At 51.4% G+C, this 27345-nt stretch overlaps 12 protein-coding genes across 12 annotated transcripts; 8 read left to right on the forward strand and 4 right to left on the reverse strand.

Annotated features, from left to right (window-relative positions):
* Positions 1 to 9: 9 nt before the first annotated feature.
* On the forward strand, positions 10 to 1033 carry J7T55_014140 (uncharacterized protein; the record flags this gene model as incomplete). Its single annotated transcript, XM_053132191.1, has 3 exons — positions 10 to 397; positions 455 to 939; positions 992 to 1033. The coding sequence occupies 3 exons, from the start codon at positions 10 to 12 to the stop codon at positions 1031 to 1033; spliced, it is 915 nt and encodes a 304-aa protein (XP_052989741.1).
* Positions 1034 to 1279: 246 nt separating this feature from the next.
* Positions 1280 to 2602, reverse strand: J7T55_014141 (uncharacterized protein; the record flags this gene model as incomplete). Its single annotated transcript, XM_053132192.1, has 1 exon — positions 1280 to 2602. One exon carries the CDS (start codon positions 2600 to 2602, stop codon positions 1280 to 1282), a length of 1323 nt encoding a protein of 440 aa, XP_052989742.1.
* A 586-nt stretch (positions 2603 to 3188) lies between these two features.
* On the forward strand, positions 3189 to 4163 carry J7T55_014142 (uncharacterized protein; the record flags this gene model as incomplete). Its single annotated transcript, XM_053132193.1, has 1 exon — positions 3189 to 4163. One exon carries the CDS (start codon positions 3189 to 3191, stop codon positions 4161 to 4163), a length of 975 nt encoding a protein of 324 aa, XP_052989743.1.
* Positions 4164 to 5220: 1057 nt separating this feature from the next.
* On the forward strand, positions 5221 to 7233 carry J7T55_014143 (uncharacterized protein; the record flags this gene model as incomplete). Its single annotated transcript, XM_053132194.1, has 5 exons — positions 5221 to 5268; positions 5327 to 6059; positions 6153 to 6194; positions 6409 to 6464; positions 6535 to 7233. 5 exons carry the CDS (start codon positions 5221 to 5223, stop codon positions 7231 to 7233), a joined length of 1578 nt encoding a protein of 525 aa, XP_052989744.1.
* Positions 7234 to 8237: 1004 nt separating this feature from the next.
* Positions 8238 to 8608, forward strand: J7T55_014144 (conidiation-specific protein 6; the record flags this gene model as incomplete). The annotated part of the gene is made up of 3 exons (XM_053132195.1): positions 8238 to 8349; positions 8414 to 8471; positions 8533 to 8608. The coding sequence occupies 3 exons, from the start codon at positions 8238 to 8240 to the stop codon at positions 8606 to 8608; spliced, it is 246 nt and encodes an 81-aa protein (XP_052989745.1).
* A 1874-nt stretch (positions 8609 to 10482) lies between these two features.
* Positions 10483 to 11853, forward strand: J7T55_014145 (uncharacterized protein; the record flags this gene model as incomplete). Its single annotated transcript, XM_053132196.1, has 3 exons — positions 10483 to 11011; positions 11116 to 11729; positions 11806 to 11853. The coding sequence occupies 3 exons, from the start codon at positions 10483 to 10485 to the stop codon at positions 11851 to 11853; spliced, it is 1191 nt and encodes a 396-aa protein (XP_052989746.1).
* A 624-nt stretch (positions 11854 to 12477) lies between these two features.
* Positions 12478 to 13971, forward strand: J7T55_014146 (peptidase m28; the record flags this gene model as incomplete). The annotated part of the gene is made up of 1 exon (XM_053132198.1): positions 12478 to 13971. One exon carries the CDS (start codon positions 12478 to 12480, stop codon positions 13969 to 13971), a length of 1494 nt encoding a protein of 497 aa, XP_052989747.1.
* A 39-nt stretch (positions 13972 to 14010) lies between these two features.
* Positions 14011 to 14850, reverse strand: J7T55_014147 (uncharacterized protein; the record flags this gene model as incomplete). Its single annotated transcript, XM_053132199.1, has 1 exon — positions 14011 to 14850. The coding sequence occupies one exon, from the start codon at positions 14848 to 14850 to the stop codon at positions 14011 to 14013; it is 840 nt and encodes a 279-aa protein (XP_052989748.1).
* A 491-nt stretch (positions 14851 to 15341) lies between these two features.
* On the forward strand, positions 15342 to 17891 carry J7T55_014148 (uncharacterized protein; the record flags this gene model as incomplete). Its single annotated transcript, XM_053132200.1, has 7 exons — positions 15342 to 15376; positions 15535 to 15583; positions 15642 to 16271; positions 16372 to 16531; positions 16684 to 16939; positions 17010 to 17338; positions 17413 to 17891. 7 exons carry the CDS (start codon positions 15342 to 15344, stop codon positions 17889 to 17891), a joined length of 1938 nt encoding a protein of 645 aa, XP_052989749.1.
* Positions 17892 to 18363: 472 nt separating this feature from the next.
* J7T55_014149 (uncharacterized protein) lies at positions 18364 to 19768 on the reverse strand (the record flags this gene model as incomplete). Its single annotated transcript, XM_053132201.1, has 3 exons — positions 18364 to 18420; positions 18641 to 18778; positions 18839 to 19768. 3 exons carry the CDS (start codon positions 19766 to 19768, stop codon positions 18364 to 18366), a joined length of 1125 nt encoding a protein of 374 aa, XP_052989750.1.
* Positions 19769 to 20609: 841 nt separating this feature from the next.
* Positions 20610 to 22590, forward strand: J7T55_014150 (uncharacterized protein; the record flags this gene model as incomplete). The annotated part of the gene is made up of 2 exons (XM_053132202.1): positions 20610 to 22302; positions 22424 to 22590. 2 exons carry the CDS (start codon positions 20610 to 20612, stop codon positions 22588 to 22590), a joined length of 1860 nt encoding a protein of 619 aa, XP_052989751.1.
* An 855-nt stretch (positions 22591 to 23445) lies between these two features.
* On the reverse strand, positions 23446 to 24678 carry J7T55_014151 (globin-like protein; the record flags this gene model as incomplete). The annotated part of the gene is made up of 1 exon (XM_053132203.1): positions 23446 to 24678. The coding sequence occupies one exon, from the start codon at positions 24676 to 24678 to the stop codon at positions 23446 to 23448; it is 1233 nt and encodes a 410-aa protein (XP_052989752.1).
* Between the last annotated feature and the right edge of the window lie 2667 nt (positions 24679 to 27345).

Raw genomic sequence — 27345 nt, forward strand, 5'->3', positions numbered from 1 at the left:
AATACAGCTATGGTTTCTCCGTTGGTTCTGGTTTTGTCCGCTCTGACCGCCGTGTCAGCAGCTCCGACATCTCTCGAAGGAAGACAAGCTGCTTTCGAGGTCACTGAGCAGCAGCCATGGAACGCCGGAGGCATTACCGAATTTCGGGTTCATCCCAGCTGCAATGCCTCACAAGCTCATCAGCTTCGTCAAGGTCTTGACGAGGCGGTGCAGCTCGCCCAACATGCGAAAGATCATGTCAACCGCTGGGGAAGCAGCAGTGAGTTCTATCGCAAGTACTTTGGAAATTCACCAACAGCCGAAGTCATCGGTGCTTTCGACATCATCGTGAATGGGAACAAGGCAAATGCTCTTTTCCGTTGCGATGATCCGGACGGGAACTGTGCGTCTATGCCCAGTAAGTATAGTTAATGTTCCCAGATACTGTTAGCACAAGGCTAAAACCATGTTAAAGCTTGGGCTGGTCACTGGCGCGGCGACAACGCAACCGAGGAGACAGTCATTTGCCCTACATCGTTCTTTGAGCGCCGGCCACTCTCTACACTCTGCGCGCGAGGCTACAATGTCCGAGAACACTCCCGCTTGCTCTACTGGGCATCCGACTTATTACACCGTCTCTACCATGTTCCCGCGTTCGGCCAGGAATATATCGACCACTATTCTGAGGGGTACGAGGGTATCATCGAATCTGCTACCAGCAACAGCCCGAACAGCACGCATGACTCTGATGGGCTGCAGTACTTTGCTCTGGATGTGTATGCATACGACATCATCCTCCCTGGTGAAGGATGTCCCGGACCAAGCGGCCCGCCAAGCACAGAGACGAGCTCTTCTCAGACCGTCTCATCGACAGATGCTTCTTCGGCCACTGCTAGTGCGACTAGTACTACCACGGCTTCGAGCACGGAAACAGCTGCCTCGGAGACTGCCCTGCCAGAGGTAAGTCACGTGCTTTGCCGATGACTGCCACATTGTTGCTAATGGTCCGCAGAATTGCCACACACACTCGGACGGATCCGTTCATTGTACGTAATTCTATACGGAGGCAACAACAATACAAAAAATGATGGAAACTTAGTGCTTGCCAGGTTCTTGCGCAGGGCTTGGAGGTAATATTGGCCGCTGTGGAGGAAGTTAGAGCGCGAAAAGTTTAATTCTAGTAATTACAATAATTAAATAGACATATAGCTCTCTCTATAGCTCAGAGTCGTCATCAAACGATGATATCCTTCAATGCATGCGCACTGGTTCCCAACCACACGCCTTCCGATGGCCTCATTCACTTCCCAAATTTCCACCGCTCCATCCTCTCTAGGCCATAGCTAATCTCCAACAAGCGCACCGTGAACTCATCTATATCTTCTGGCCTCCTCTCCTCAAACAGCCGATGTCCATGCCTCCGAACAAAGTCAGTGCCTTGTTTGTGCCCTTCGCAGTGGGCACTCCAAGCGAATGAGGACCTTGCCTCAAATACATCTTTGCGCGTGGTAAAGGGTAGACCACCGGGGCATGGTGCCCAGCGGACTTGCAAAGTGAGATAGATGGTCTGCACGCAGGATGCGACCAGCCATGTCCGGCGGATAGTTTCGGCGAATAGCCACGCGTACCAAGCTGTGTCTTCCTGGGACAGGAGAGGCCCCGCGAGGGTCACGTGTTCCACGCCATCGTTGCCACCGTTCTGTTCAGCTGTGTTCGCCTTCATGAGAGGATTTTGCTGGTCGGGAGGCGTGACGAGAGATGAGATGAACGTTTCTGGCCCATGGGCAGCACTACTCTGGGCAGACCATATAAGTTGCCGCAACCATGAATTCAAAGTCGGTATCTGTGTCTCAGCAATGTGCCGTAGTCGGATATCCCCGTCATACAAGCAAATGATTTGGTATGTGAGAAGAGCGTGAACACGAGCGAGGTGCTCGAAGGTGCTTAGTGCCGCTCCTACAACTTCATCACTGCTAGCCCCTGGGGGCGGGCTCGGCTGATCAGCTAGCAGCTGTCTGATTCTCTGCTCTAGAAGCGTCGTTATGATCGCCTTATTTGACTTTTTCATATTTTGGTAAGTTGACAATGCAGTGTATGCGTCTTGAACACATCGTGGAATATGGTGTGTGTAAGTTCGTTGGTGAATGAAAGGACAGGCTCCTGTGTCGACCCAGCGGGCCAGCCAGTCATTGACGTTTTCAATATAGCTGCTTAGGACGACGCTGCAGAAAGGTGCATTGCTATGTGATGACAGGTGATCAATATCCCATGAGTCTTCTTCCAGATACCAAGGCAGTGGATGAGACTGGGGTTTGGGATTCGGCTCGATACTGTTGGGATTCCCGATGATCGTGCCCAAGTCGTGGGGGAGATAGTCGTCAACAGACATCACGTCATCGGAGAGACCAAAAAGAAGATGGGACAATGGTTCATCCGAGACGGCGACCTGTTGGTCGCGGATTTGAGTCCGGTCGAAGGGCTGATAAGCGGCAGAGGGATATTCACAGTGGGTGCCTCTGGATTGACACCGACTGCACGTTGGGATCTGTCTCTCGCATTTCCGCTTGGCTCGGGCGCATGCATGACAAGCTTTGCTCTCAATCGTCATGTCGATCGGAGTCATTGTGCGAATGTTACACTGCTGCAAATAGGCTTTTGGGGGGAATCGGGCGTTGCGGACAGTAGACAGATGAAGCTGTCGTAAGGAGCCGCCCGTTTGTCAGCGCTGCCGCTCCCGAGCGGACAAACAGTTACAGAACGGCAACGAAACCTGTCAGCAACGAAGTGTGAAGGAAGCGGACGCCAAACCCGTTTCGGAACGGTGCCCGCATGCCTCTGGGCACCAGTCGCAATGGTAAAGCCAGTCTCTTCCTCTGCGCCAAGAACAGACCACATGTACTCAACGGAGATTGAGCAGATAAGCCACCTCTGGATTACCGACCCTAAACGCGACGGACCAATTTGTCAGAATCTTGTTCTACCGCGTGGACGAATCCATGGACCGAGTTTCAGAATGTGGCCGAGTGGACGGTTGAGATGGACATCGGTGAGGATATAAGACGGCATCGAGAGCTCACTCCCAGAAGAGACCAGGATATCGAATCATTGGCACATGCAAGCAATTCCATCTTAGCTACATATAAATAAATTGCAAGTGTATTATTTATATACTCATCTGAGAAATTCTATTACCTCACATTGTGTCAAACATGGCTGAACAATTCGAATACCTTCTTAAGAAGACTCTCGAGCAGGGCGCCGGTCTCTCGACGAATTTCACAAAGACAACCCATCGAACCTCGTATCCTTCAATCGATCCCACGCGTCCTGAGCTCAGCCAGGCTGGCCGTACTGTCCTCATCACAGGAGGTGGTACTGGAATCGGTCTTTCAATTGGGAAGTCTTTCGCTCTGGCAGGTGCCGAGACTGTCATCATTGTTGGTCGGAGAGCCAACGTTCTCGCCGATGCGGCTAAGGCGATCGAGGAGGTAGCGAAGAAGGCTGGAAAGGCAACCCAAGTTCTTCACCAGACTCTTGACGTCACGGATAAGGCTGGGATCGCGGCATTGTGGTCGGGCTTCAAGGACAAGGGCATTGAAGTTGACGTCCTAGTTCTCAATGCGGCCAAATTCTCACCCGTGACACCACTTTTCGATCTAGGGTCCGACGAAGTCTGGTCCATGTTCGAAGCCAACGTTCGCGGGCCGCTGATGTTGTCCGAGGCCTTCGTAAAGCAGGGCGGTGACAAGCCAAAGGTCCTCATCAACGTCGCCACACAAGCTATACACATGATGGACGAATCCGTGCTTATCATTTCATCAAAGGTTCCAGCCTATGGCCTGACCAAGAACGCCGGCACGCTCCTGATCCAGCAGATTGCTGCTCAGGCCGATCCTGAGAAGCTGCAGGTCGTTAGCTACCATCCTGGTGTTATCTACGCAGGCGGATGGGAAGACGCTGGGATTTCAGACACTGTTTTGCCCTTCGATGATGTCTCGCTCGCCGGCTCCGAGGCTGTGTGGCTCGCCTCTCCTGAGGCTCGATTCCTGCATGGGCGTTTCGTCTGGGCTTCATGGGACGTTGACGAGTTGAAATCCGATGAGATCAGAAAGACAATTGCTGAAGATGTTGAATTCCTCAAGATTGGCGTGAACGGGCTGAAGGGTGCGGATCGACGAGAGTGAATCAATCAACCGTCGGCGACTTGAAATATCATGCACCTCACCTGAAGGGCAACGATAAGGGCCAGGGTTGTGTCATATTTTCCATATTAGACTACTTTGGTGAACTACTCGATACAATTCTATTCACTTTCGGACTTTGTGGCAACTCAATTCTAGGAATTCGATGGAGAGCGGCAATGTAGCACTGAAAAGATTCAATGTCACGCCTCCTTGTGCAAGATCAGTGATGACTATCATATATATTATCAACCGTCAACAAAAGAGTTTGTAACTCGCACTGCTACTGATATGTCAAGGCTAAATTTGCCGACGGCTCCATCTATCCATCTCTATCCATTGCTCTTGTATCTTGGTCTCTCGCATGCGGTCTATATGTCTGCTCCTGGGTATTTATTGACGGCATACGTAATTCTGTTGCATTCTTCGGCGATTTTCACCGTCTCTGTTCCGCTGTCAGCCCATCATGACGGCATCAGATTACAATAATTGGAACGGTTGCTTTCGCTGCTTCTTGCGCTGCGGGCCGAATGGCAAAGTGCCATTGAACCCTCTAGGCGTAAACTTTATTAGCCCTGGGGGTGTTTAGACCTCCAATTATGTCCACATGGGACACACACTCCGTATTTATATCCACGTATCAAACTCGCGAATGGCCGGGAATAATTGAAGGGCAAGGCCACGGTATCAAGCGTTAATCCTTGATGTCATCATCTGATGTTGTTTCCTGCTTACCCGCACCAGTCTTCATAGTAACAATGTCGGATATAGGCGACTCACGATATCAATAATACGACTTTGTTTTGTTGACTATTGATTAGCGCCATCACTTCCGACGCAAGTAAATAGCGATAATTGTTTCGAGCGATGATCTGGACACAAAATTTAATGGGCCCGATAGGCCCAACTTGGTATCAACAAACCTGATCGGCTATAGTCCGAAGAGGAGTAATTCTTGAAGTTGATAACATAAATATGGATGTGGAAAAATGACATTTAGATGTCGCACGATCATAACATCGACGTAGACACACCTCTAACACCAACGTTCATTGTGATTATGTTACCCACCGACTACGCCGCTGTTGGCGGCATCGTGACTGTTGCGGTAAATGCTTCTAAAGTTCCTCGTGAAGGCATGAGCTGATCATTGTTAAAATTCCTAGATTTTGATTTACTCGTTCTTGCGCCTACTTTACAATGCCTTTCTGCACCCGTTATCCGGTTTCCCAGGCCCGTTGATCTATCGGACATCCCGTCTACCATATCTCTATCACATGGCCCGCGGCGACCTGACATTCACATTTCTTCCTTTGCACGAGAAGTACGGGCCAGTAATCCGCATCGCTCCAGATGAGCTCTCCTTCACACACCCAGACGCCTGGAAGGACATCTACGGCCATCGCGTCGGCAACAATCATAACGTTCTCGAGCTCCCTAAGGCCAGGAGATTCTACCGGACACGAGGAACCCTGCCCAACATCATCAGTGAGGAAGACCGCGCTCACCATGGGCTGGTCAGGCGGGTGCTGAGTCACGGCTTCAGTGACCAGAACCTCAGAGCGCGGGAGTCGGTGATCACGGGGTATGCCGACACGTTGATAGGGCAGTTGAAGCGATTTTCCGTGTCATCGGCGGATGAGGAGGCGGCCGCTCCAGCGCGGAGAAAACCGATGAACTTGACGGCGTGGTACAACTGGGTGACTGTCGATATTATCAGCCACCTGACCTTTGGGGAGCCATCTGGGTGCCTGGACCGTGCCGAGCGCGACCCTTGGATCGAGGCCATGAACGGTACTGTTCTTGACTTTATCCCCCTTCAGATCTTGGCTTACTTGGGGTTTGATGGGTTGATCAACCGGCTCCTGAGGGCCTTCATGAACACCAACCGCAATCATCGTACGTGTACCCGAAATTCTACTATCCTCAAGAAAATTCATTCTTGTGGCGGCAGTGCTGGGTCAGAGCTGACGTTGTCCATGGGTGATATAGACCGGAAGGTGAGCGCCGAGAAGGTTGTTCGCAGGGTAGGCAGTAAGTAGCGCCTAAAACCTCTTTACTGACGAAGTCATAACTCCGTTATTATCTCTTGTCAGAGACTCTTGGTTCCAATGGAAGTGGGCTCTGTTTGCAGGACCCTTTTCGTCACGGCGCAGGTCGCGTGAAAGGATCAGAGACAGCACAATCCAACGCTTCAAATTTATCAAGCAGCCTAGCATGGATTTTAAGCTGACGATAAATCCCATAGTGACTATGGCAGACCCGGACCTTGTCGAAAAGATACTACAGAAGAAGGACGCTTGGGTAAGGAATCTTTAGATGCTGGCTGTTTACAAGGCTCGAAATTCTATGCTGAACAATGTGTCACTTCCAGAATCTTTCAGACGACGAGATCCTTGGGAACGCAGCCGCTCTGCTCATTGCCGGCTCCGAGACCACAGCGACCCTCCTAGCCGGCCTGACCTACCTGTTATGCAAGCATCCGCAGGTCATGGAGAATCTGAAGCAAGAAGTCCGCTCACGATTTACATCGGACTCCGAAATCACACTGACCTCGGTCCTCGAGCTTAAATACCTACTCGCCTGTCTGGACGAAGCCCTGCGCCTGTATCCACCCGTGCCGATCGGACCCCTCCGAACGGTCCCGGAGGGATCGGGCGGCGTCACGATCGCGGGCCATATGGTGCCGGGAGGAACAGATGTGGCTGTGTGGCACTGGCCCATGTTCCACTACTCGAAGCACTGGGAGAGGCCTATGGAGTACCGACCAGAAAGGTTCCTGCAGGAGGACTCTGCTGGGCCACGCTATGCTGGAGACATGAAATACACCAACAACACTGGCCTATACTCGGCCGACCGACTCGATTTACTGCAGCCCTTCAATGTCGGTCCGAGAAATTGTTTGGGTAGAAACCTCGCTTACTCGGAGATGCGGCTTGTTCTGGCACGTATGATCTTGAATTTTGACATGGAGCTCGTGGAGCCCGAGACGGACTGGATTGGCAAGCAGAGAGCTGACTTCTTGTGGCGCAAGGGGCCGTTGCCAGTGTACCTGAGTCCTGTCAATCTTTGAGGAAAGGTGGTAGGAAGATGGAGTTCGAGGGCCCTGTGCATCGACATATATATATTATCAAACACCTTAAGAACCGTCAAAACCAGTTAGCGGAGGGAGTGTGAAAGTCACGGACTGCAAGATTGGTTTCATGATGCCTCTCATGTACATAATGGGATTTCACGTAAGGAACTGACGCTTCTTTCTTGCCACATGTGTCTTTTGCTAACGTGATGTCGCGTCAAAATCGTGTCCTGGCGGCCTGGCATTTCCCCAAAAGCATCTGGCGCGATTTGACTATCACAAGATAGATCCTAGTCAATAGACCCTGATCAACAGCGATGGACAAGGGGCACAGTGGGACGCATTGACGTGCAGATGTCATCCCGTGGATAGCGCCGCTTACGCCACGTCAAACGCGACCCCCCTCTTGTTTACAAGCAGGCAGATGGCCAATGAATTGTCACGTTTGTCTGGGCTTGGTGTCGATCACAGGCTTCCAGACCACACATGGACGTCAGAATGGTAATATTTGCTTTTGCCTTAGGACGACCGTCAAGAGACATCTCCAAAACCCGCCAAAACATCGAGATGACCGGTGACGCGGGACTCCTTGAGAGCCATGGTGTTACCCAGGCGTGCCCAGCTAGACGTCATCTTGGGGTCTTTGTCACACATCAAACAGCTGCTGTCTGCTGTCTGCGGCAGTTTGCACCGTGCCTACTTCCACACGTGCATGTAAACAAGTGACGTCAGTCCAAGGCAGCAACGCTGAAAGTGAGCCTCGACAGATAACGGAAGGTGCGTTTGCAGGGAAACACTGAACAAATGGCTCTCTGATAAAAGTCTGGACTTCCTCTTCCAAAGTTCAGACCTCAACATCTTCCCATCCCTCTCCTGCATCATCTCGCCTCTATTGCACTCTCGATTTCAACTCAACGAAAACAGCACAAGCTCTCAAGAGAATATCACTGCTTTGACACGGCGTACCCACACCTCCTTTCCTACGAGAAAACATCGCCAAAATGACTACTGAAGCTCATGTCATCGCCGGCCACAAGGCCAACCTCCACAACCCCAACACCTCTGATGAGGCCAAGGATCACTCCAAGGAGATCCTGAAGGAGAACTTCAATCGTAAGCAGCGACGTAGATCCAGCCCTGTAGAGCCCATCGTGTGTACTGACATTTTCCCTGACAGTTGTCGTGGATGGCAACAAGACCAAGGACCTTGATCGCGTCGAAGCTGGCCTGAAGGGGTATGTCTCTCACTCTCTCCTTACACACTACCACAAAGACGATCATTCTGACAAGATGCAGTGCTATGCACAACGACAACCTCTCCGAGGAGGCTCAGTTTGCAGCTGCGGAGAGGCTGGGTGAACTCAAGAAGTGAATGAGCTGATGGTGTCAACTGGTCAACAGGTGATGGGTGAACAATCGGCCATGGCCTTGACGAATTTTTCTTGGACGTCCTTTTGCTTCCGTGGGGATTGATTTGGCCGGGAATTCTGCGATGCGCGTGTAGTAACAAAGATACCAATGTGATTTTATATTTAACAAATTGATACAACACACAGAGTGGTTTCACATCCACTAGATGGCCAGCTACATGAGTGAACATGACTGAAGATGTGCAATGTACTTTCTAACTGATTCGACCGGAATTCATGCCTTCTGGATATCAAGAGGAGCTTTCCGAATATTTTCTACTGTCCTGGGCTTCCAAGGCTCGAATGGATCAAGCCACAGTACCAACCAGTACTCAAGTTATATACTAATTTTCGCCACACAAGAAGAAAGCCGTTTTCGATGTGCCTTATAATCGGAACAGGTTCATCAGTCTTCGAGAGCACGAAGGTATATACTCTGGCAACAGTTGGCCAGCGAACTATAGAGACAAATTTCTATGCTGGAGTTGACCATGTCAACCCATATGACTCATCCGAATACTATCGCTCATATGATTGGCAACCTGGTAGTAGTGGGGGCCATCGTGGAGGTGACCATCTACAATAGGAGGGACCTGGGTCGGCACATCTGGAGTTGAGGGCAGCGTGACGAGAGAGGTAAAGTCGCTGGACAGGTAAAGACTGAGGAGTTCCTTTTGTACTAGCCATAATCTAATCAGATCTGATTATGCATGATCCTCGGCATCGCGTGCTGTCTAAAATTACAAATTGTGACAAGTCGGCTGCACGAGTAAGTAACCGAAACATTTTTTTCATCCTTCATCGGAACTGGCCCAGTTGCCATGAGACGCTATCCGCTTGCATGCACCCCATGCAGCTTGTTCGGTCGCGTAGAGCTCTTGGCCTCGTCCTGAAAATCTGCTCCTTGGCCCTGGATCGCCTCGAGGGTCACCGGTAATCATCCGAAGTCCGGACAGGGCTGATGGCATCATGGGATCAACCAGTCCTTCACAGGCCTTGGCGAGATACTCGCCCTGTGTCGGATTGATTGGTCCGGCCAAAATTTCCAGGGCATCCGCATAAGGAAGTCGAACTCGGTCCCCGTTTGTTTCGAAACAAATGGAAGCGAAATCTCCCCGTTAGATTGTTCATCGGGTGCAATGCGCATATCTAAGCTGGTTGCCAAGGGCTGCGCACACTGTTGGCTCTGGGTTCATCCCACGCACAAGTAGATAAAAAACTACTAATCAGGCAGGTATCCCGCATCTGGACTCACTCACATGGTTGGAGGAGCATGCATTCCCTGTTGACAGATGCACTAAGGGAGATGTAATCATTGGGTAGCATCGTCGTGGATCCCAATTAAGCTTATATAGGAAGTCAACCAAGCGGCGAGATGAGCCTCTCCGTCACAACCTACCGTCGCAATGCTCTCATAGGCCGTTGCCAGTCTTGCGGAATCCACCTCCACCATGCCGTATCCAAGAATTGACGGGGCCGTATGTCTCGGATTGCCCAATCGGGCCGCTGAAAGCCCTCATTCAAGTCATGCAAGGCGCCGATTAAGGGGCCCAAAGAAAGCCACTATACAGAGCATCGTGGCACTGAGAATGGAGGAGAGCACACAACGGGATCCATTCTTGCATTACTCATGTCGTGGGCCAAAGATTGATAATGCTTTGCAAGCAAGCGAGCAGTGGACGCCGGCGGTGATCACGGTTGCGTTTGGGGCCCCGTGGGAAAGATTAATAAGGTGCCCAACGAGGACTGATTCTGAGGAAGACAGTCCCGATCTTCTGCTCCAGGCTCGTCCCGCATTTACACTCATTTGCTTGTATATACAGTAGGCATTAACAAAATGCGTTCACTCTTTCAAATTAGCCTCCTCGTCGCCGCTGTCCTGGCCGAGCGGCCGTTCCTCGAGGAGCCGGACACGGGACTCGAGACCTACCTCTATAGCACCAACTACACCGATGGCGAGCTGCCCCTGCTCAAGGATATGCGAGGTATTCCCGACTTTGACTGGGCTGCCCGTCATTACCTGAGCAACCAGCAATACTCCTTCTACCGCACCGGAAACGGTGGTGAATGGTCGTACCGTAACAACCTGGAGATCTGGAGCCAGGTCAAGTTCAGGCCCCGTCAGCTGAACGATGTCTCCAAGCTCAGCGAGACACTGCCGTCCAGCTTCCTGGGCTACAACTTCTCTGCCCCATTCTTCATCTCACCGGCAGCTCGTGCCGGCTACGCTGACCCAGAGCGGGGAGAGCTCAACTTTGTCGACGCCAGTGCCGCCGAGGAGACTCTCTATGTCGCAGCGCTCTACGCCTCCAAGACCATCGAGGAGATCCAGGCTCAGAAGCACAACGGCACCCTGAACGGCCAACGTGAGCACAAATTTTCTCCTTTTACGGTTCCCTGTCTATTGTGTTTTGGAATGTTCCAGAATGCACCATTCTAGGCTCCGTAGCAAGCGATTAACACATATTAGAGGTCATCTTCCAACAGATTTACTCCAACTCCAACCTCAGCGTTACCTGGGATAATATGGCTCGCGCTGAGGCTGCCGGCGTGAAGGCTTTCGTCTGGACCATTGACGCCCCCGGCGACTCCACTCGTCACCGCGCGGCGCGCTACGACACCACCAACGCCAACAGCGTCACCTCGGCGCTGACCTGGGATCTATACGACCAGATCCGCAACCGTACCTCGCTGCCCGTCATCCCCAAGGGCATCACCACCGTCGAGGACGCGCTGCTGGCCATCGAGAAGGGCGCACCTGCAATCTGGATCAGCAACCACGGCGGCCGCCAGCTAGACCACAGCCCTTCTTCGCTCGAGATCGCGTACGAGATCCACCGCAACGCGCCGCAGGTGTTCACGACTGTGGATGTCATGGCCGACTCTGGTATCCGGTATGGAACCGACGTTCTGAAGCTGCTCGCCCTGGGCGTTAAGATGATCGGCATGGGCCGGCCGTTCATGTTCGCCAACTGCTTCGGCGTCGACGGCGTGAGGAAGGCGATCCAGATCCTGAAGAATGAGACTGTCCATGACGGCGCCCAGGCCGGCGTGACTGACCTGCGCAACGTGAGCAGCAAGGTGGTGAGTGCTCCCTGAGATCTCTTCGACTCTTTGTCTTGGAGTTTGATCATTGGCTAATTAATGTCTTCATTCGCAGATCAACGCTCGTGCTCTGGAGCACAACGTATTCCTCCTGGATGAGTAGACATCATTCCCAGCCGGATTCATGAAGACACTGGCACCATGAGTAAGACCGACACTCGGATCTGAGGGGTACTATCAAATGATGGCAAGAGCGTCCCTCTTGCATCATTCGATAGTGCAACACCACGGATTCCACTGCATCGTCGAAGGTGCAAATGCCTGTAGAGAGCAACAACATGTGGTGTCTGCCAATTATGGCACTCCAAGGCACCTAAAGCTGGTTAGTCGCAGCTCCGTACATATCAAAATTCAACGACGTCAGCACTGTACATACATATAGACAGATAGAGTAGACGAACAAATACCCATTTCCTTTACACGTTAAGATCCTTTGAAATGACATTGACCTGCCTATTTCGGCACCGACCTAACCTTATCGACCCCGCATGCAACGGCGCTGGCGACCTTGGCCCTGTCTTGTGCACTTCTAGAGCCGTGACGAGATACCGGTAGAGCAGATCGACGACATGGATGAGCTGTCGATATCGTCATGCAAGAAGATGGTGAGGTTATATGAAGGATAAATCGGCTCCCTGACGATTTAAAAAGCAGGCTGGCTGCAGTCGAGGTCGCAAAATTGGATTTGGGATATTCTCAAGGGTTCAGTCCAACTACGTTAGCCACAATGATGTCCCAGGTCCTCGTCGCGGGGCTGCTTCAGCTGGCGACTTTACCGGCTGTTTCGGCACAGGCATGGGCAAATCTCCCCGGCAGCCTTTACGGCCCTCCGGAACAACAATGGGCGTACGTGAATTGGCCGGTGACGGATCTCGGTGAGCCACTCACGCCGCAAAAGCCAGACGAACAGCTCGTTGAAGCAATCGCGGCCATCAACGAGTCACGCGTGGAGGACATCGTCACGACGCTGGCCAATTTCGGCACGAGGCACACGCTCTCGATTCAGAATTCCTCAACCAGGGGCATCGGAGCCGCGCGAGACTGGATTTACAACCAAATGCAGGATGTCGCCGCCGAATCTGATGGAAACATGGACGTCTTCTTCAACAGTTATATCCAGCCTGTCGCAACCCGAGTACCATTTCCGGTTAACATAACCAACGTCGTGGCGCGCATAAATGGCACAGTTGATCCCAATCGTGTCTACGTGGTTACTGGCCATTACGACAGCCGTCGGCTCGACGTGTCAGACTACACGAACGACGCGCCCGGAGCAGACGACAACGCCAGTGGCGTCGCGGTGGTCATGGAGATGGCTCGGGTGTGCGCCAAGCTGAAGCCCGCAGCGACTTTGCTCTTTGCCGCGGTGGCGGGAGAAGAGCAGTCACTCTTCGGCAGTGCGCACCTTGCTCAGACGCTCAAGGCGCAGGGCTACAACGTTGAGGGCAACTGGAACAACGATATTGTCGGCACAGGCCAGTTTTCACCCTTCTCGCCCATCAACAATTACACGGTTCGGTTGTTCGGCGCAAGCATCTTGTATCCCAACGCAAGCACTGCCGCCTATCAGCAGCGGATTGGCAACATCGGGTACGAGAACGACTCCCCAGCGCGCAACCTGGGCCGCTTCATCGCCGAGATTGCAGCCGGTGCCGCCGAAGAGGTCGACATGCAGGTCGCTCTTATATACCGGGCTGACCGATTCCTCCGAGGCGGAGACCACCAGTCGTTCCTGGCCCAAGGCTTCCCTGCAATTCGCTTCACGGAAGCCGTGGAGGATTTTACTCACCAACATCAGGACGTGCGCATGCAAGACGGCGTCCAGTATGGCGACCTCGTCGAATACGTGGACTTTGACTACACGGCTCGTGTCGCGCGGGTCAACCTCGCGAGCATGTGGAGCGCGGCGAATGCACCGGCCTTGCCAAAGAACGTGACTATTTCGCAGATTACTGGCTTTCCTGCGGCCAGCGAGGAGACGCCGCTCGAGGTGGTGAGCAACGATAGCCAATTCACGTGGGTGACGGGCAACGATCCGTTGGTGGCGAGCTATGAGCTCGTCTGGAGGCCTAGTGGTGCATTACAGTGGACGCGCAGCCTCGACGTTGGGAAAGTGGGAAATGTAACGGTGAATTTGCCGAAGGATGCTGTTCAATTCGGTATTCGGGCTGTAGGTACAGATGGGAAAAAGAGTCCTGCGGTTCTGCCGTTCCCAGGGTAGAGGTACCTGTCCATAGTGCGCTTCATACATTCCAGGTGGCTAGTCGTGAGCAAGAATGAACTTCTTCGCAAAGAACCTGAATAACCACCTGTGAGACTTGCTGCTCCAAGGCGCATTGTCCTCATGAGGATCGATCGAAGACAGTCGTTCGTTGAGATCTTTTATAAAATCTGGCACATTCCTCAGGCCCAGCTCCGGGATGAATTCAAGCCCATCCTCTTCAGAACCGGGGCAAATCATGGCCGTGTCGCAGGTGTAGGGGGCCAGCCTGAAATGGCGGAAGGTCTCATACTCTTTCACACCTGCCGAGGCCTCGAGGCCCCAATAGTGGTCGAAAACAACCGAAACGAGGCGTAGAGAGGGAAGAGTGCAGAGGAAGTCGGCCTGCCAAAAGTCAATGGCCACATCGTCCGTCAAGTGCCAAGATCCAAATGCCAGGTGGCGAATGCTCTGGAAAATACCAGCGGGGTCATTTTGCTGCCGCTCATCTACTTCCAACATGTCACCAAGGACATCCTCAGTGAGGAAGAAGATATCGGTCTCCGGCCGGTACTGCCGACAAGGGAGGAGCACGTGGCTCGACTGTGCTGCGATCTCCGTAGACGATCGGAGGAGTAGACGCCGTCGGAACCACTGGAAGGAAATACCGCCCTTCAAGGCGAAGTGGCGAGATTCATGACAGACATGCAAAATGACAGGATAGTCGACGACTACTTTGAACCTGGCAAGGCTCCCTGGTCCGTCTCCTGCGCTCGCTGTCGACTCTGGCCCAAAGTGGCTGCGGTTGTAAAAATAGACTTCTGAGCTGGCTGGGTCCGGCAGGCACTCTCTCCATATAGCCTCGCGAAGCTCTAACGGAAGCCTGTAGATGCCTTCCATTGATGTTTATACCAGCAAGCTTTCGAATGCTGGACTCTGTTGCGTGCGAGCAGATAGGTTGAGAGGAAATGTGTTGTCGAGATAAGGCGCAGATGTTTGGTGTCCACAGTCTGCCCCGCCCCCGCATTGCAGCGATCCCAGCAGGGTGCAGTTGACCTATCTAAGCTACTTCCACTTGCCAAGTCCTACAGTAGTGTCTCCCACATGGTTCCCTCCAGAATGTCCTCGCCCAACGAACTCAGCAATGGAACAACAGATGTTGCCAAGGAAAATAGGGGAAAGATTCTTATAGTGACACAAAGTCCAAAGTCAAGATGCCACTGAGGAATGATTCGGAAAGCACCCGGTGGCGTCGTAATGCTTGAGTGACCCTGACGGATGATTCATAGTAGGACCAGTCTTCGTTGCGTGGAATTGGCACTGCTCCTCACAACTCCCGATTAATGAATTTGGAGGTGAACCAAAAAGCCACAGGGAACAACAACAGCAAGATGTGGTTTGCAATTGCCAATGGAGTTCAAGTAGGGTGAGAGACAGTCCAACTCATCATGACCACTTTACTATTTTACAAAACAATTCGGTAGGCCCAATAAACCCATCAGCTTTTGTGTTTGCCAACCCAAGTTTGGTATCCCGTGCTTACAACTCTTGTCTGTGACGAAGCCCCCATCTGCTGAACAACAGCAAGAACCAGCCAGCCAGATCCTATCACTCTCGTCCTTTGATTGGCGGGGTGAGTCGCTCTTTCTGACCAGGTCGTCTGATCTCAGCAAGGACCAGTGACTTGGAAGCACCGAGTCCTTAAGAATCAAAATCCTCAACACCTGGGCAGGCTGCTTTCTACTAGCCTCCTCAACTTCTACTGCCAGGCACACGAGTACGACGAACAACAGCTCAGAAAGCTTCCGAAATCTAACTCAAGTAAGCAGTCATTCAAGGGAAAGATGTCTCCAGTTGATATCATCACATCTCTGCGGGACTTGGGCCTGTCCTCAGTCGCTGTGTGGCCAGTCCTGATGAACTGGCGCTCTGTGATCTCTTACGTACCCTCTCTTGAGCGATTCATTTCCCAGCACGAACATTGGGTCGATGATGCCATTCAAAACTTTTTCGCCTCATGGTATGGATTTCTGTTTGGTGCTACCGTTTGCTCCGCAGTGCTATTTTACTTGTTGAACTCGGTCTGGAAGTCTCTGCGAGCCATTGTTCTTGCAAATTGGCACACCAAGTGTTCCATTCCAACTTACTGTGACTCCTACGATCGAGTCTGTGACTGGGTGAATGGAAGCCCAGAGTTTCGCGATGGCAGACTCTTTCTAGCATCTGAGAAAACCCGTCGTCAGAGCTTGAATGACACGGGCATTGACTTCCCTGATGGAGCAAATTCTACCGACGATATCCAGAAGATCAGAAAACGGAATGTGGGTGTATTCAATTTTTTTCCTAAAATGAGCACGGCTATGCCAAAGCACCAGGCTTTCGAGTTTTTACATACTAACAGTTCATTTCAATCATTTGTAGTCCGTCTCACTCGAGCCAACACTTGATACGATCAGCTTCTGGCACAACGGAGCATACTTCTGGCTGAAGATCCGAAACGATCAAAGACTTTCTTCCAATGGCAACGTTGTTCCTGACATTTACTTGGACATCTACTGTTTTACTTGGAATCTGAGCATCAGTAAGTACCCTAGCTCCCAACCTGACAACCTGAAGCAAGTGATCTTCGGGAACAACTTGCTTCGCCCTTTATCTCAATCCATGCTGTCCAAAAACGTATGCTGGCGTTCCAGGTTGTGCACGGTGCAGAGTGGACTAACCTTTACAAATCAGAGCCTATGACAGATTTCTTAAAGATGATCGACGAGAAGAACAATGACGAATTCTCAGAGCATACGAGAATTCTCAGCCCAAGAAAGTCCCCATTTCGAGGAAGGACCTGGGACTGGACCTTCAACCGGTTTCGTCCTAAGCGGCCTCTTCACACGGTGCTTATAAACCGGCGTGAGATGGACACTATGGTCGCTGATATTCGAGCATTTCTGTCTTCTGCTGGAGTACGTTGGTACCGCCGCAAGGGACTTCCAGTGTAAGATGTTCTGACTGTCACGAAAAGTCTAGTCAGTTGCCGTCGTCTGCTAACGCCTCCCACTCCTCAGTCGCCTAGGATATCTTTTCAGTGGTCCACCCGGCACGGGAAAATCATCCCTCGCATTTGCGCTTGCTGGACACTTTGGCCTCCCTGTCTTGGTCCTCAATCTATCCCTGCCCAAATTGACTGACAAAGGTGTTGCGGACCTGTTCTCAGAACTACCTTTCCACTGTGTTGTACTGCTGGAAGATATCGACGCTACCAGGCCTCTCACGAGGGCCAACTCAATGGAAAAGCCTGCGGCGGATGACGACGAGGATGACGACGACAAGAATAAGAACACCGTGACACTTTCTGGACTGTTGAATGCAATAGATGGTGTTGGAGCTGCGGAAGGTACGCTAGGCATCCAAACCGCCTTGAACATGGTAGTTGGTAAATAGAGACACTGACAACCAGGCTTTTTCTAGGACGAATCCTCATCATGACTACAAACCATATCGAGGTTCTCGACGAGGCCTTGATCCGAACCGGCCGTGCCGACATTGTTGTCACCTTCACCAACGTGACCAAACAACAAGCTGTGGACATGTTCATCCACGCTTACTCAGGAGAGCGCTGGGCCCCATATCAGCCCGGCAACCCCCAGGTCGAGGACTGGACCGAGGAAGACATAAAGCGCCTGGCGGAGGAGTTCGCAGCGAGGATCCGGGAAAAAGAATTCAGCCCTGCCCTCCTTCAGCAATATTTCAAAGAATTCCGAGTGGAGCCTCGACGAGCCGTGCAGGAGGTGGAGAAGTGGATGGACGACCCCCGTGGTTATCGAAAGCGTGGCCTCCCAGAACTTGGCCCCGCTGTAGGACCTGCTGTTGGAACTGATACCAAGGTGGAAACCAAGAACAGTGACGGAAACATGAGTCTTTGGGACTACATCGACTGCTCCACCTGATCGACACACTTTCAGGCAGAGCTCAGTTGCATTCACCATGGGAGGGCTACTTTTGGCACTTGGAAGTCTGGATGCAATGCTCGTGATCACTAGTTAATACTAGGCATCATCTGATGGAAGTAGTACCTGGTCGGTAGTCATGGAAGCTGCGGCGCATTAGGCAGTCTTTTTGGGAGATAGTGGTCAGGGGCGGGGGCGTTGAAGAGCAGCGTTTACGTCTGATGCCGACCGCGTAATTTTGAAGCAAAGCACGCGATATAAGGAAAACAAATAAGAAAGAGAAAGAAAAGGAAAGAGAAAAAGAGGAATGCAGCTTGATATCCCAAGTCCATCGGCTCTTAAAGGCCCTGTGCAAAGGCGGCGAAGCAGACTGGGTGGCTTATAGTTGATCATTAAGACGACACCTTCAGTAGGTAAGCGTTTTATTGAGCATCTTTAGAAAGAAGTTTAGACTTGGAATCAGCCAACCTCGTCATGATTCTGGTGCAGATTGACCAGCCCCGTCGCCGCTCAGTGTCCCGATATGGAACTCGTATGCCGTCATGAGCATTGCTTAGATCAATGAAATCAAGTTTGACTCCTTGGGCTTGCAGTGGGGAAATTTGGTGATCAAGTATCCATCGGGCACCCAACCTTGGCAAGACGTATTGCGATTTGAATCTTTGCCATGGACTCAATCCGACCCCTGCCAACGTGCGTAGATGAAAAGAGGTTCCCTTAAGGTATGCCGCTGCCGCTGGTGCTCGAACTGCCTGATATGCGTGGAAGACCTGCTCAAGCTGTGTCTCAGTTGGATTGGGGCTGAGCTTGATCAGGGATCGCAGTTGATTGACCAGACAAGCGGCTGATTCCAGTCCGATATTGGCGCCGTGGGCTTGATTTGGTGTCTGCAGAAATGTCAGTCTTTGTACGCAGATGTTGAAAGTCTAGGCCATATGGATAAATACCACTTTGTGCACGGCATCTCCAATGAGCACGACCCTCTTCCAGTACCATTTTGGCGCGATTCCTTCCTCCAGTACTGCAAGCTTCTCAAACGTCTTTGAGGTCCTCAGGTCTCTCAAGGTTAAGCCTTCTCCGACGGGGCAGTCTCCATGTTGTGCAGCTAGAGCTTCGGCCTCTTCTTCTCTATAGAAAGTTGCATGTGTCGTTGGCCGATCGAGGGCCTGGTAGAGCATCCAGAATACCCGTTGAGGTTGAGAAATTATTTGGAACCACCATCCTTGGTGAGGAATTTCTCGCACGACACCAGAATCCAACCCTGCGGGAAGAGTTCCAACACCATACAAAGCTCTGAACGAAATCCTGTAAGGCTTGTGCTCGAAGACGGATTTGGGTGCTTGGTGAATCACACAATCTCTGACCCTACTATAAACTCCATCAGCACCAATCACCATTGAACCTTCATCTTCTGAACCGTCCGTGAACCTAACTCCGACTTTTGCGTCCCCAATCATGCACAGCGACTGGAAAGTCTTGTTGATTACAATGTGGCTCTCACGGTCCGGTAGAGTGTCGTATAAAAGTTGAAGGTACTGCCACCGCTCAAAAAGCAACATAGTGTAGCCATGGTTCTCTTTGAGCCAGTGGAAGAAGGGATATTCAGCCTGGATATTTCCATCGGCATTGACTTCACGGTGCACCTGCATTTCAGGCGCCAGCTCTTGTTGAATCACCTCGTCCAAGATACCTAGTTGTTCTAGGATGCGGCAGTTCTGTGGTTGAATAGCGAGTCCTGCTCCATGGCGCTCGCAGAGGTCCTTGCGTTTGTCGTAGAGCTTGTAGTCGATGCCAGCCAGATGAAGCATGTGTGCCAGGGCCAGACCGGTCGGACCGCCGCCTATTATGATAACTTTGAAAGTTTCTGTGTTTGACATGTCTGGTATGATAGTCTGTGCTCATACATTCAGGTTGTGGCTCGATTTGGCCTGAATGTACGAGTATAGGAGGGTAGTTGTCGGGAATGCTCGCTGGTGGCAAGTAGAGCTGGAGTCGAGAATTCTCGCCACTCCATCCTTCCCTTGCTTGTATGTTGTGTCACATGATCTAAGCTTAATGCGATGACATGCTTTGATCTTTGAAAGGGATCTGTGTTACTGAGCTGTCTATTCAGGCTGGCAGAGAGTCAACCATCGGGTCGTAATAATGCCCGGTCGGTTTGTCACAGGCCACAAGCGGCCGCATTGTACTGTGTCGATACCTAGGCTTGTTCCCAGGCGCTGTCTGTCTATTTCTAGACCACGCTTACCTGCTCATTGTCTACAAGGCTTGTGCCATTCGATGGCCGAAGCTGCCTCTGAATTGCATTAAAAACAAAGGCACCACGGAGATGGTAGATTGATGCTCAAATTAGTCTAGACGGGAAGCAGTCCTCATGCTGCAGCAATTGTCATCGCCCGGGGGGTTTTCAGCTTGAGCATGGATTCGATTGACTAGATAAGATTAGATCTTGCACTTTGGACTCGGCTCGGTAGAATTCGGCGATACGTAATCGGGAGACCGCCGCTCGCGGCCAATCGTTCGTGGCCGCGCGTCCAGGGCGATCCCGTCCGACTTCTGATTCATGGGCTGAGCCCTGAAGCATGGTCCCAAAGATTAAATGCTTGTACTTGTTCCTTTCATTCATGTCTAGTTGTGTTTCCTATGACTTCAGAACGGCTGTCCTCCTAGCATTGTCGTGTGTTCTTTTCCCCGGTGTTCGAGAGCTCTTGTGGGACCATGGCATCCCGGATTCTGGCCGTGACGCTCGTCGCCTCGAGTCTGACCCATGCGGCGATAAACGAACCTCCTCTGCCCAAGGGCTTCGGCCCCAGTCTCGACGATGCCAAAAGCCGTGGATCTCAAATCTTCAACGCTATCAATAATGCCATGCGACAATGGGGCTCGTCTCTTCACCACAATGGCATGTCCGTTTATCTAGCAACGGTCCCTGAGGGTGTAATTTTCCATCACGGCAATGACAACGAAACATCACCAGATGGCCCAGAGTGGCTTGCCTACGAGATCGAGCACGCCGAAGGCTTCGCACGCGGAAGACATGGACCTCCAGGAAGAGGCCCACCCGGCGGTGGTCGAGGCCCTCCTGATGATGGTCATCCTCCACCGCCAAACAACGACAGGAAACCACCATCTGGAAGTCGCGAGGCGCAAAGCAAATTTGACTTGATACGGATGAAGGATGAAGGCACATCACAGCATGTGATGGGCGATGAGCCCCCTGCTGAGTCTCCATCGGATGTCCATGACATGGAGGGCCAAGGTGGATGGCTTCACACTTATCGCACAACTCGGCCGTTACGATATCTATATGTCGACGGAATGAGCGGTGGCAAAACATCTATGGGGACATTGGATACTCAAGACTACCTGCTCCGAGGTGACAAAACCACGGTGTACACAATGGACAAGCCACCGCACATGGGCAAGAGGGCCGGTGGACCAATGGACGAAAGGAGACGGGCTTATGAGCTCTGCGAGATGTGTTACTACTGGGATCTATCCGGTATAATACGTATGGAAGCTGGCTTCGAAATCATACATTGCGATTTCCAAGACGGTCTTGAGGAAATACAAGCCCTACAACGGCCAGATCCTGCCGATCGTGACCGTGGGAAGGACGGGGACGTGAGAAATTTCGAGTTCATGCGCGCTCTGTCTGAACGCTACTACGAAATCGGGTCATCCAGGACAACTATCGAATTTTCGACAATGGTGTCGGCCTTCTTCTACCCTGTCAACTTGACAAATCCAGACCCCAAGCGACCCGACTTGCCACGTCTTGCCAACGTCACTGATGCGGAGCTTGCTGCCATCAAAGCCGACCTAAACCGTATCATCTCTGAGACACCCGACAACTTCAGTCGTACTGTTGATTGGCAAGATGTGACAGACCTCATTGTGACCCGGTATGCGGACAGATTCAAGTACATGACCCAAAAGGTTACCTCAGCGGACCAATTGCTTGGCGAGATCAATCACCTTCTGACCGTCTACATTGACTATTCGGGCAAGGATGTCGACCAAATACCTTCTGCCATAAATCGATGTACCGACTTTTATCTTCATGGCATCTCTCCTCAGACTAAAGCAGACCATCTGATACATGCTGCGATCAAAAGTGTCACATCACAGATTTGCACCAAGCTATTTGACGCGAGGGAGATCCTGTCCAGCAAGAGCTCCGATGCTGCTGGACTGGAAACGTCCAAGCTTTCAGATACCATGCATATTATCCGAAGCTTGGTAGAGTACCTGGGATGGGCCCGCTTCAAGCGCTGTTCTCAATGTGATGTGGACGAGGTGTGCCTTATCCCGATGTGGCCGTTTGGTACGAAGGAAGACTATGACACACCCCGATGCGCCAACTCGTCGAGCATAAGAGGGGACGGAGATAATTACTGGGGAGGTTTCGGTAGGCCTGGCGGACCGGGCAGACGCCCAGGTGGCGGGGGAGACGGAAGGGGGCCACCACCCCCTTAAATATGTTTTTTCGAGGAGTCATGTTCCTGAGGTTCCGGAATTGTGTTCAGCAGTGATACCACGATTGGTCAATTTATTTCATTGCGTCGCTTACAATACCCTATTGCTCTTCTCTACAATGATATTTGTTTACCGGATCAGGAAGATCGCCACAGAATCAAAGACGATGCTGGCCGAGATCCCAAAGACATATGATCTCGCATATATGAACTCATCTTAGTTTCACCAAATTTCTAACCCTCAGATGCCGTAGTCTAGTGCTCGTCTAAAACCCGGTTGCGGTCTTTGAAGCGAGACTGAAGCCACAAAGACCTGACTTGATCCTTGAGCCTACAAGATCTTTGTACCAGCTTGATACTTCAAGTTTTCTGTCGCCACAATTAGATAGTTCTTTGACAAGGCAATTGTCACGAGCTTGGATCTTTGCTGAATCCTGTCTCGAACATCAGAAATTGTGTGCCATAGATCGACTGAGTTTGGAGTAGTACAATGATTGCGATTATGAACTGAGAAAAGAAAGTTCTGGTGATGTAAAGCAAGGTGTGTAGGCGAGGATCGCGTAGCTCTACAATCACACCGCATAGATAGCTTGGCTGAACGTTAACCGAAGCAAATGACTCAAATGCCTATCCATTTCCAAACCCCACTTTTGTACCATTTGATGCCATCGACGTCTCGTCCAGTAATTCTCGTGACCCCGAGCTCTATCGTAAGAGTATCGCTCGATTCTCGCCTGACCGCCTTTCCATTAACCCAATTCCCATCCTGATCTATTGATTCCAACCGGAAACATCTTCGATTGACGGACCTGACGATTTGCCATCGGTGAACCGAGTACCACGTGTGATCTGTCATACTCAAACTGCGATTGGCGATAAGCCCGCGTGACCCCTTTAGTGGCGGCCCCTATTCCTTTTGTGCCAGGAGAGTGGTGTACTTCGACGGACCTGCCGCCATTGCCGTGTTTAAGTTCCATGCACCCAAGGAGTCTTCGTCTTCTTCTGCTTAGGATGATAGACTTTGGCCATGTCTAGTTCCAATTGAACCAATATATTGTTCAGAGACCAACGTAGCGTTACTTGATTTCAACCATATCACCGGTGCTGAATAGCTCGAATTTGACGCGTTGTATGCCAACCCCTTGCATCTTGAGGTAATCCGCCATTTCGATCATAAACTGCTCAGGCCCGCAGATGAAGTACTCAGTGCCACCATGGTGCAGAAACAAGTCTTCTCGGTTGACCTTTGCTAGGTCGACGCGGAAGTCGTAGTCATAAGTCACACCAGCCAAGTCTTGTTCGGCTAGATGAGTCTTGAAGATGTTTGTCCTCAGGTTCGGCATCTTCTTCTTGACGTCCCTGATGTGGTTGTAAAACGGTATCATCCGCCTCGCCCCATGGATCCAGCTGACCTCCCGCATAGGCTGGAGGTCCATCATTGTGTTGAGCATGCTGACCATCGGTGCCACCCCCACGCCGGCACTGATTAGCACTACGGGGACGCTGGACCAGTCGTTGGTGTCGAGGAAGAACTCCCCCGCAGGGTGTGTCACATCGACGAAGTCGCCCGGGCTGAGGGCGTCTACCAGAAAACTCGTCATGACACCTGGGGGATACTCTGCTTGGCCAGACTCCTTCTTAACCGTGATGCGATAATAGCTCTCATGTGGCGCATCGCTGAGGGAGAATTGCCGCGACTGGAAATATCCCACGTGTGGTATGCTCGTCTGCACCGATATGTACTGTCCTGGGAGGAAGCCAGGCAAGGGCTTCTTGTCCTGAGGCGTGAGATAGAACGAGATAATGTCGTCAGTCTCAGACTCCTTGCGCTCGATCTTGAATGGCTTCCATCCTGACCATTTCCCGAAGGCTGTGTATATCTGCTTCTCCCGTCCAATGAGCATCTTGGCGAGGATCCAGTATGCTTTATTCCATGCTACTTCTGTGTCTGGAGTCATTGCTGAACCGAGTATCTGCTTGAATGCCCGAATGAGGTAGACGGCCACTATCTCGTAATGCTCTGGTTTAATTCCGAGGGAGCAGTGCTTGTTGCACATGCGCTCTAGCTTTGGGATGAGCTCACTCATATCGTAGTTGATGGCACTCGCAAATGCAAGAATGATTGACGTTAGAGCTCGAGGCTGTCTGTGGTTGGCTTGATTTACTGAGTTGAAAAAATTGTTGAGCTCTGGATGATTCCTGAGCATGTCTCTGTAGAAAATTGTCGTGATGGTCTCTCCCTTCTCCCGGAGAGTTGGGATCGTGGCCTTGACCAGCCTCATCTGCTGGTAAGACAGGGTGAAAGACATGACCAAGGTGTGGAATAATCGAATGAGGTATACGAGGATGAGGATATTTCCGTAGATATATGTTGGATCAGGGATGAAAAAGTTCCAGGATGTGAACCTCAGCTCAACAGGATGCGCCAAATCGGAGCGGCTCTTCCTGATTCTTACAACGGCATTCTCACTTTAAGTACAACAGGAACCATAGTCTCCGTTTTAAGATGCTAGTGCTCTGGATACGCTGAGGAAGCTACTAGGAAAACTTTCACCGGCGTAATCGTATGATTTCTAGTGGACCCAGTCATGCTATTAGCTTTAGGGAAGGAGACTCAGATCTGGGGACATGATATGTCACAATCGGCTCTCTAGTGTTTGCGACAGAAAACGGGCTCCAGCGTCTGGATGGGTCGACATAGTCTCCAGACCTTCTGGCGAGACTGATATCTCATCGGAAAGCGGATTGGGGATGCGATGATGGGCTAGTGGGAGACAGATCTTAGGCGATGGGGAGCAGGGGTGAGGGGGCCGAAGCGCTGAGATGTGTCAACTGTCACTTTCTTGTGGCCTTTGCCATCTTGGGTGGTATCGAAGTTTTCTGATCTAGCTCAAGGCTTCTCTGGTAATTACCGCAGCGAAAAAGGCATGACGTCGACTCAGTTGGGCATCCACAGTGATAGAGACCACGCGCATTTGGAGCCCTGCAAGGTTCGATTCTAGCCCCACCGCCGGCTGCTCAGGGTCCAAAATTCCCACGGACCTCGGGAACTGACAGCCCTGACGGCCCTGAGTCCCCCAACTGACTCCAGGGGCAATGGTCTGGGGTGCGGATCCCTGCTGCAAGATTTAGTACTTCTTCCGCGTTTTTCCCACGAGCAGATCGTATGATGTGAGTCGGGATTGGAATCAGGGCTGAAAAGCAACCTCGCCATTCTTCAGGTGCCGACATCCTACACACAACAGGCAGCCGGGAATGCCGGATGGCACTGCCAGGCATTGTCACTCTACGTCTTGCAGAGCCTATTGACTGTCAATCTCCGATTCTCGCCTGCTAAAATTAAAGGTCGGTTGGACATGTTCTTACGGTGACACGAGGACTTTTATGGCACTTGGCCTAGATGGGGGGAAATCCAAGCAGAGTTTTACTTTTTGCTCGCCAGAAGCAACCGCCTACTGGGATTCACCTCCGTCCCAGCCATGTCGATTAGTGAAGAAGTCAAAGCACATGATCTGTTGACCGTGAGCATCCCGAAGGCTGCATAACGAATCATCAAACTCTTATGTGCAGCTTCTGGATTCTTGACTTACATGTAGAGGGCAGACGCATGCCATCAATGAGGAGCACGAGGAGTCGATTCTTCTAGGTCTCTCTATGGCGAGGTAGTTGCCATAATCGGCCATGATGATCGGTTACATTCGGGTGCAGTACGGGAGAGACAGCCTTTTTCGCACCGTTGCTTCGGCAGGGTCCGTTGCGGTTTGCCGTTAAATGCCTGAATGGCGAGCTTGAATACACGGACAGTCGGAATGGAACATCCGACACGCAGAACGTTTAGAAGCCCGGACAAGCATTCCAATCCACCTGGGGATTTGTGGGGTGAGGCCTGAACACTTCCGGTAAGGTTGGACCGAAGACATCCACAGGGTGGTGGAAACATTTCGAAGCCGGGCTTTTTCCGGCTTCTCTGCTTCTCAAGGCCTCAATCACACCTCCGCCGCAATATATCAGAGAATGCACAGTCCTTTTCTCCACACGTGGATTACCACAACCTCGTGGTCGGCTAGTTTCAGCCTCGCCTATACCTTGTCAAATACCGTACCAGGCCAGGTCGCTCTCTCGAAAATTAGTCTCGGCATAGTCTCGGCATCGTCTGCTTGGTTGGCAACATTTTGGTCACTTTGTCACGGGCAGTATACATGGAAACCAAGGTGTACTCGAGTTCAAGAAGTCTACCAGTGATAATGTTGATATGCAGAGCATCAAAATACAACACTGATCTGTGCAATTTGATACCGTACAGTGTTGCGCGGCTTGATTGCCTGTGTGATGAGACGATTTCCTCCGCCGCAAGGTCTGAGCCAGTCACGGACGCAGTGCCAGGAACGTGATGTGTCACGAGCCTCAGCATACCCAGTGCATTCTGGAAGAGGAAACGAGCGTTGCATAACGGGAAAGGCAAGATCCAGGCAGAGTCCCAGAAATGCGCAGCTACTTTCTATGGTTCAAGATGCATGCAACCTCAGGAACATTACATGGTTTTCACATTTCAATTTCCTAACGACTCCAGATTGTCGGACCCGGCTGCTCGGCCGGCCTGCCTTGGTATGATGCTTGTGTGGGTCTTCGAAAAGATAGACAGTCTGGAGAATGACTCAAAGCACGTTCATCAACCACATGGTGAGAATTGCATCCATTGCAAGAACAGCGTCGCGTATTGGATGGCAAGTGTCTACGACCATGCTTCAATTCTTGGAATCCCACGAGGCCAACATCTACATGCTCGAGGACAGCAAAACTCTCAAAGGCAATAAATGGTGGAATCGTACAGGGAGCCATTCTCACTGTTCCACACAAAGGCGCAGCATCCTATGAACTGCGTTTTCCACCATGCATAGCATGATTGCATACCGAGATCTGTTTCAGTTTTACTAGTTACCCGATAATCCTTCGGAGTTGTCATTTATCACTATTGT

This window comes from Diaporthe amygdali (genome assembly GCF_026229845.1).
Source record: "Diaporthe amygdali strain CAA958 chromosome Unknown NODE_30_length_622097_cov_64_914702, whole genome shotgun sequence".
In the NCBI taxonomy this organism is placed as follows: domain Eukaryota; kingdom Fungi; phylum Ascomycota; class Sordariomycetes; order Diaporthales; family Diaporthaceae; genus Diaporthe; species Diaporthe amygdali.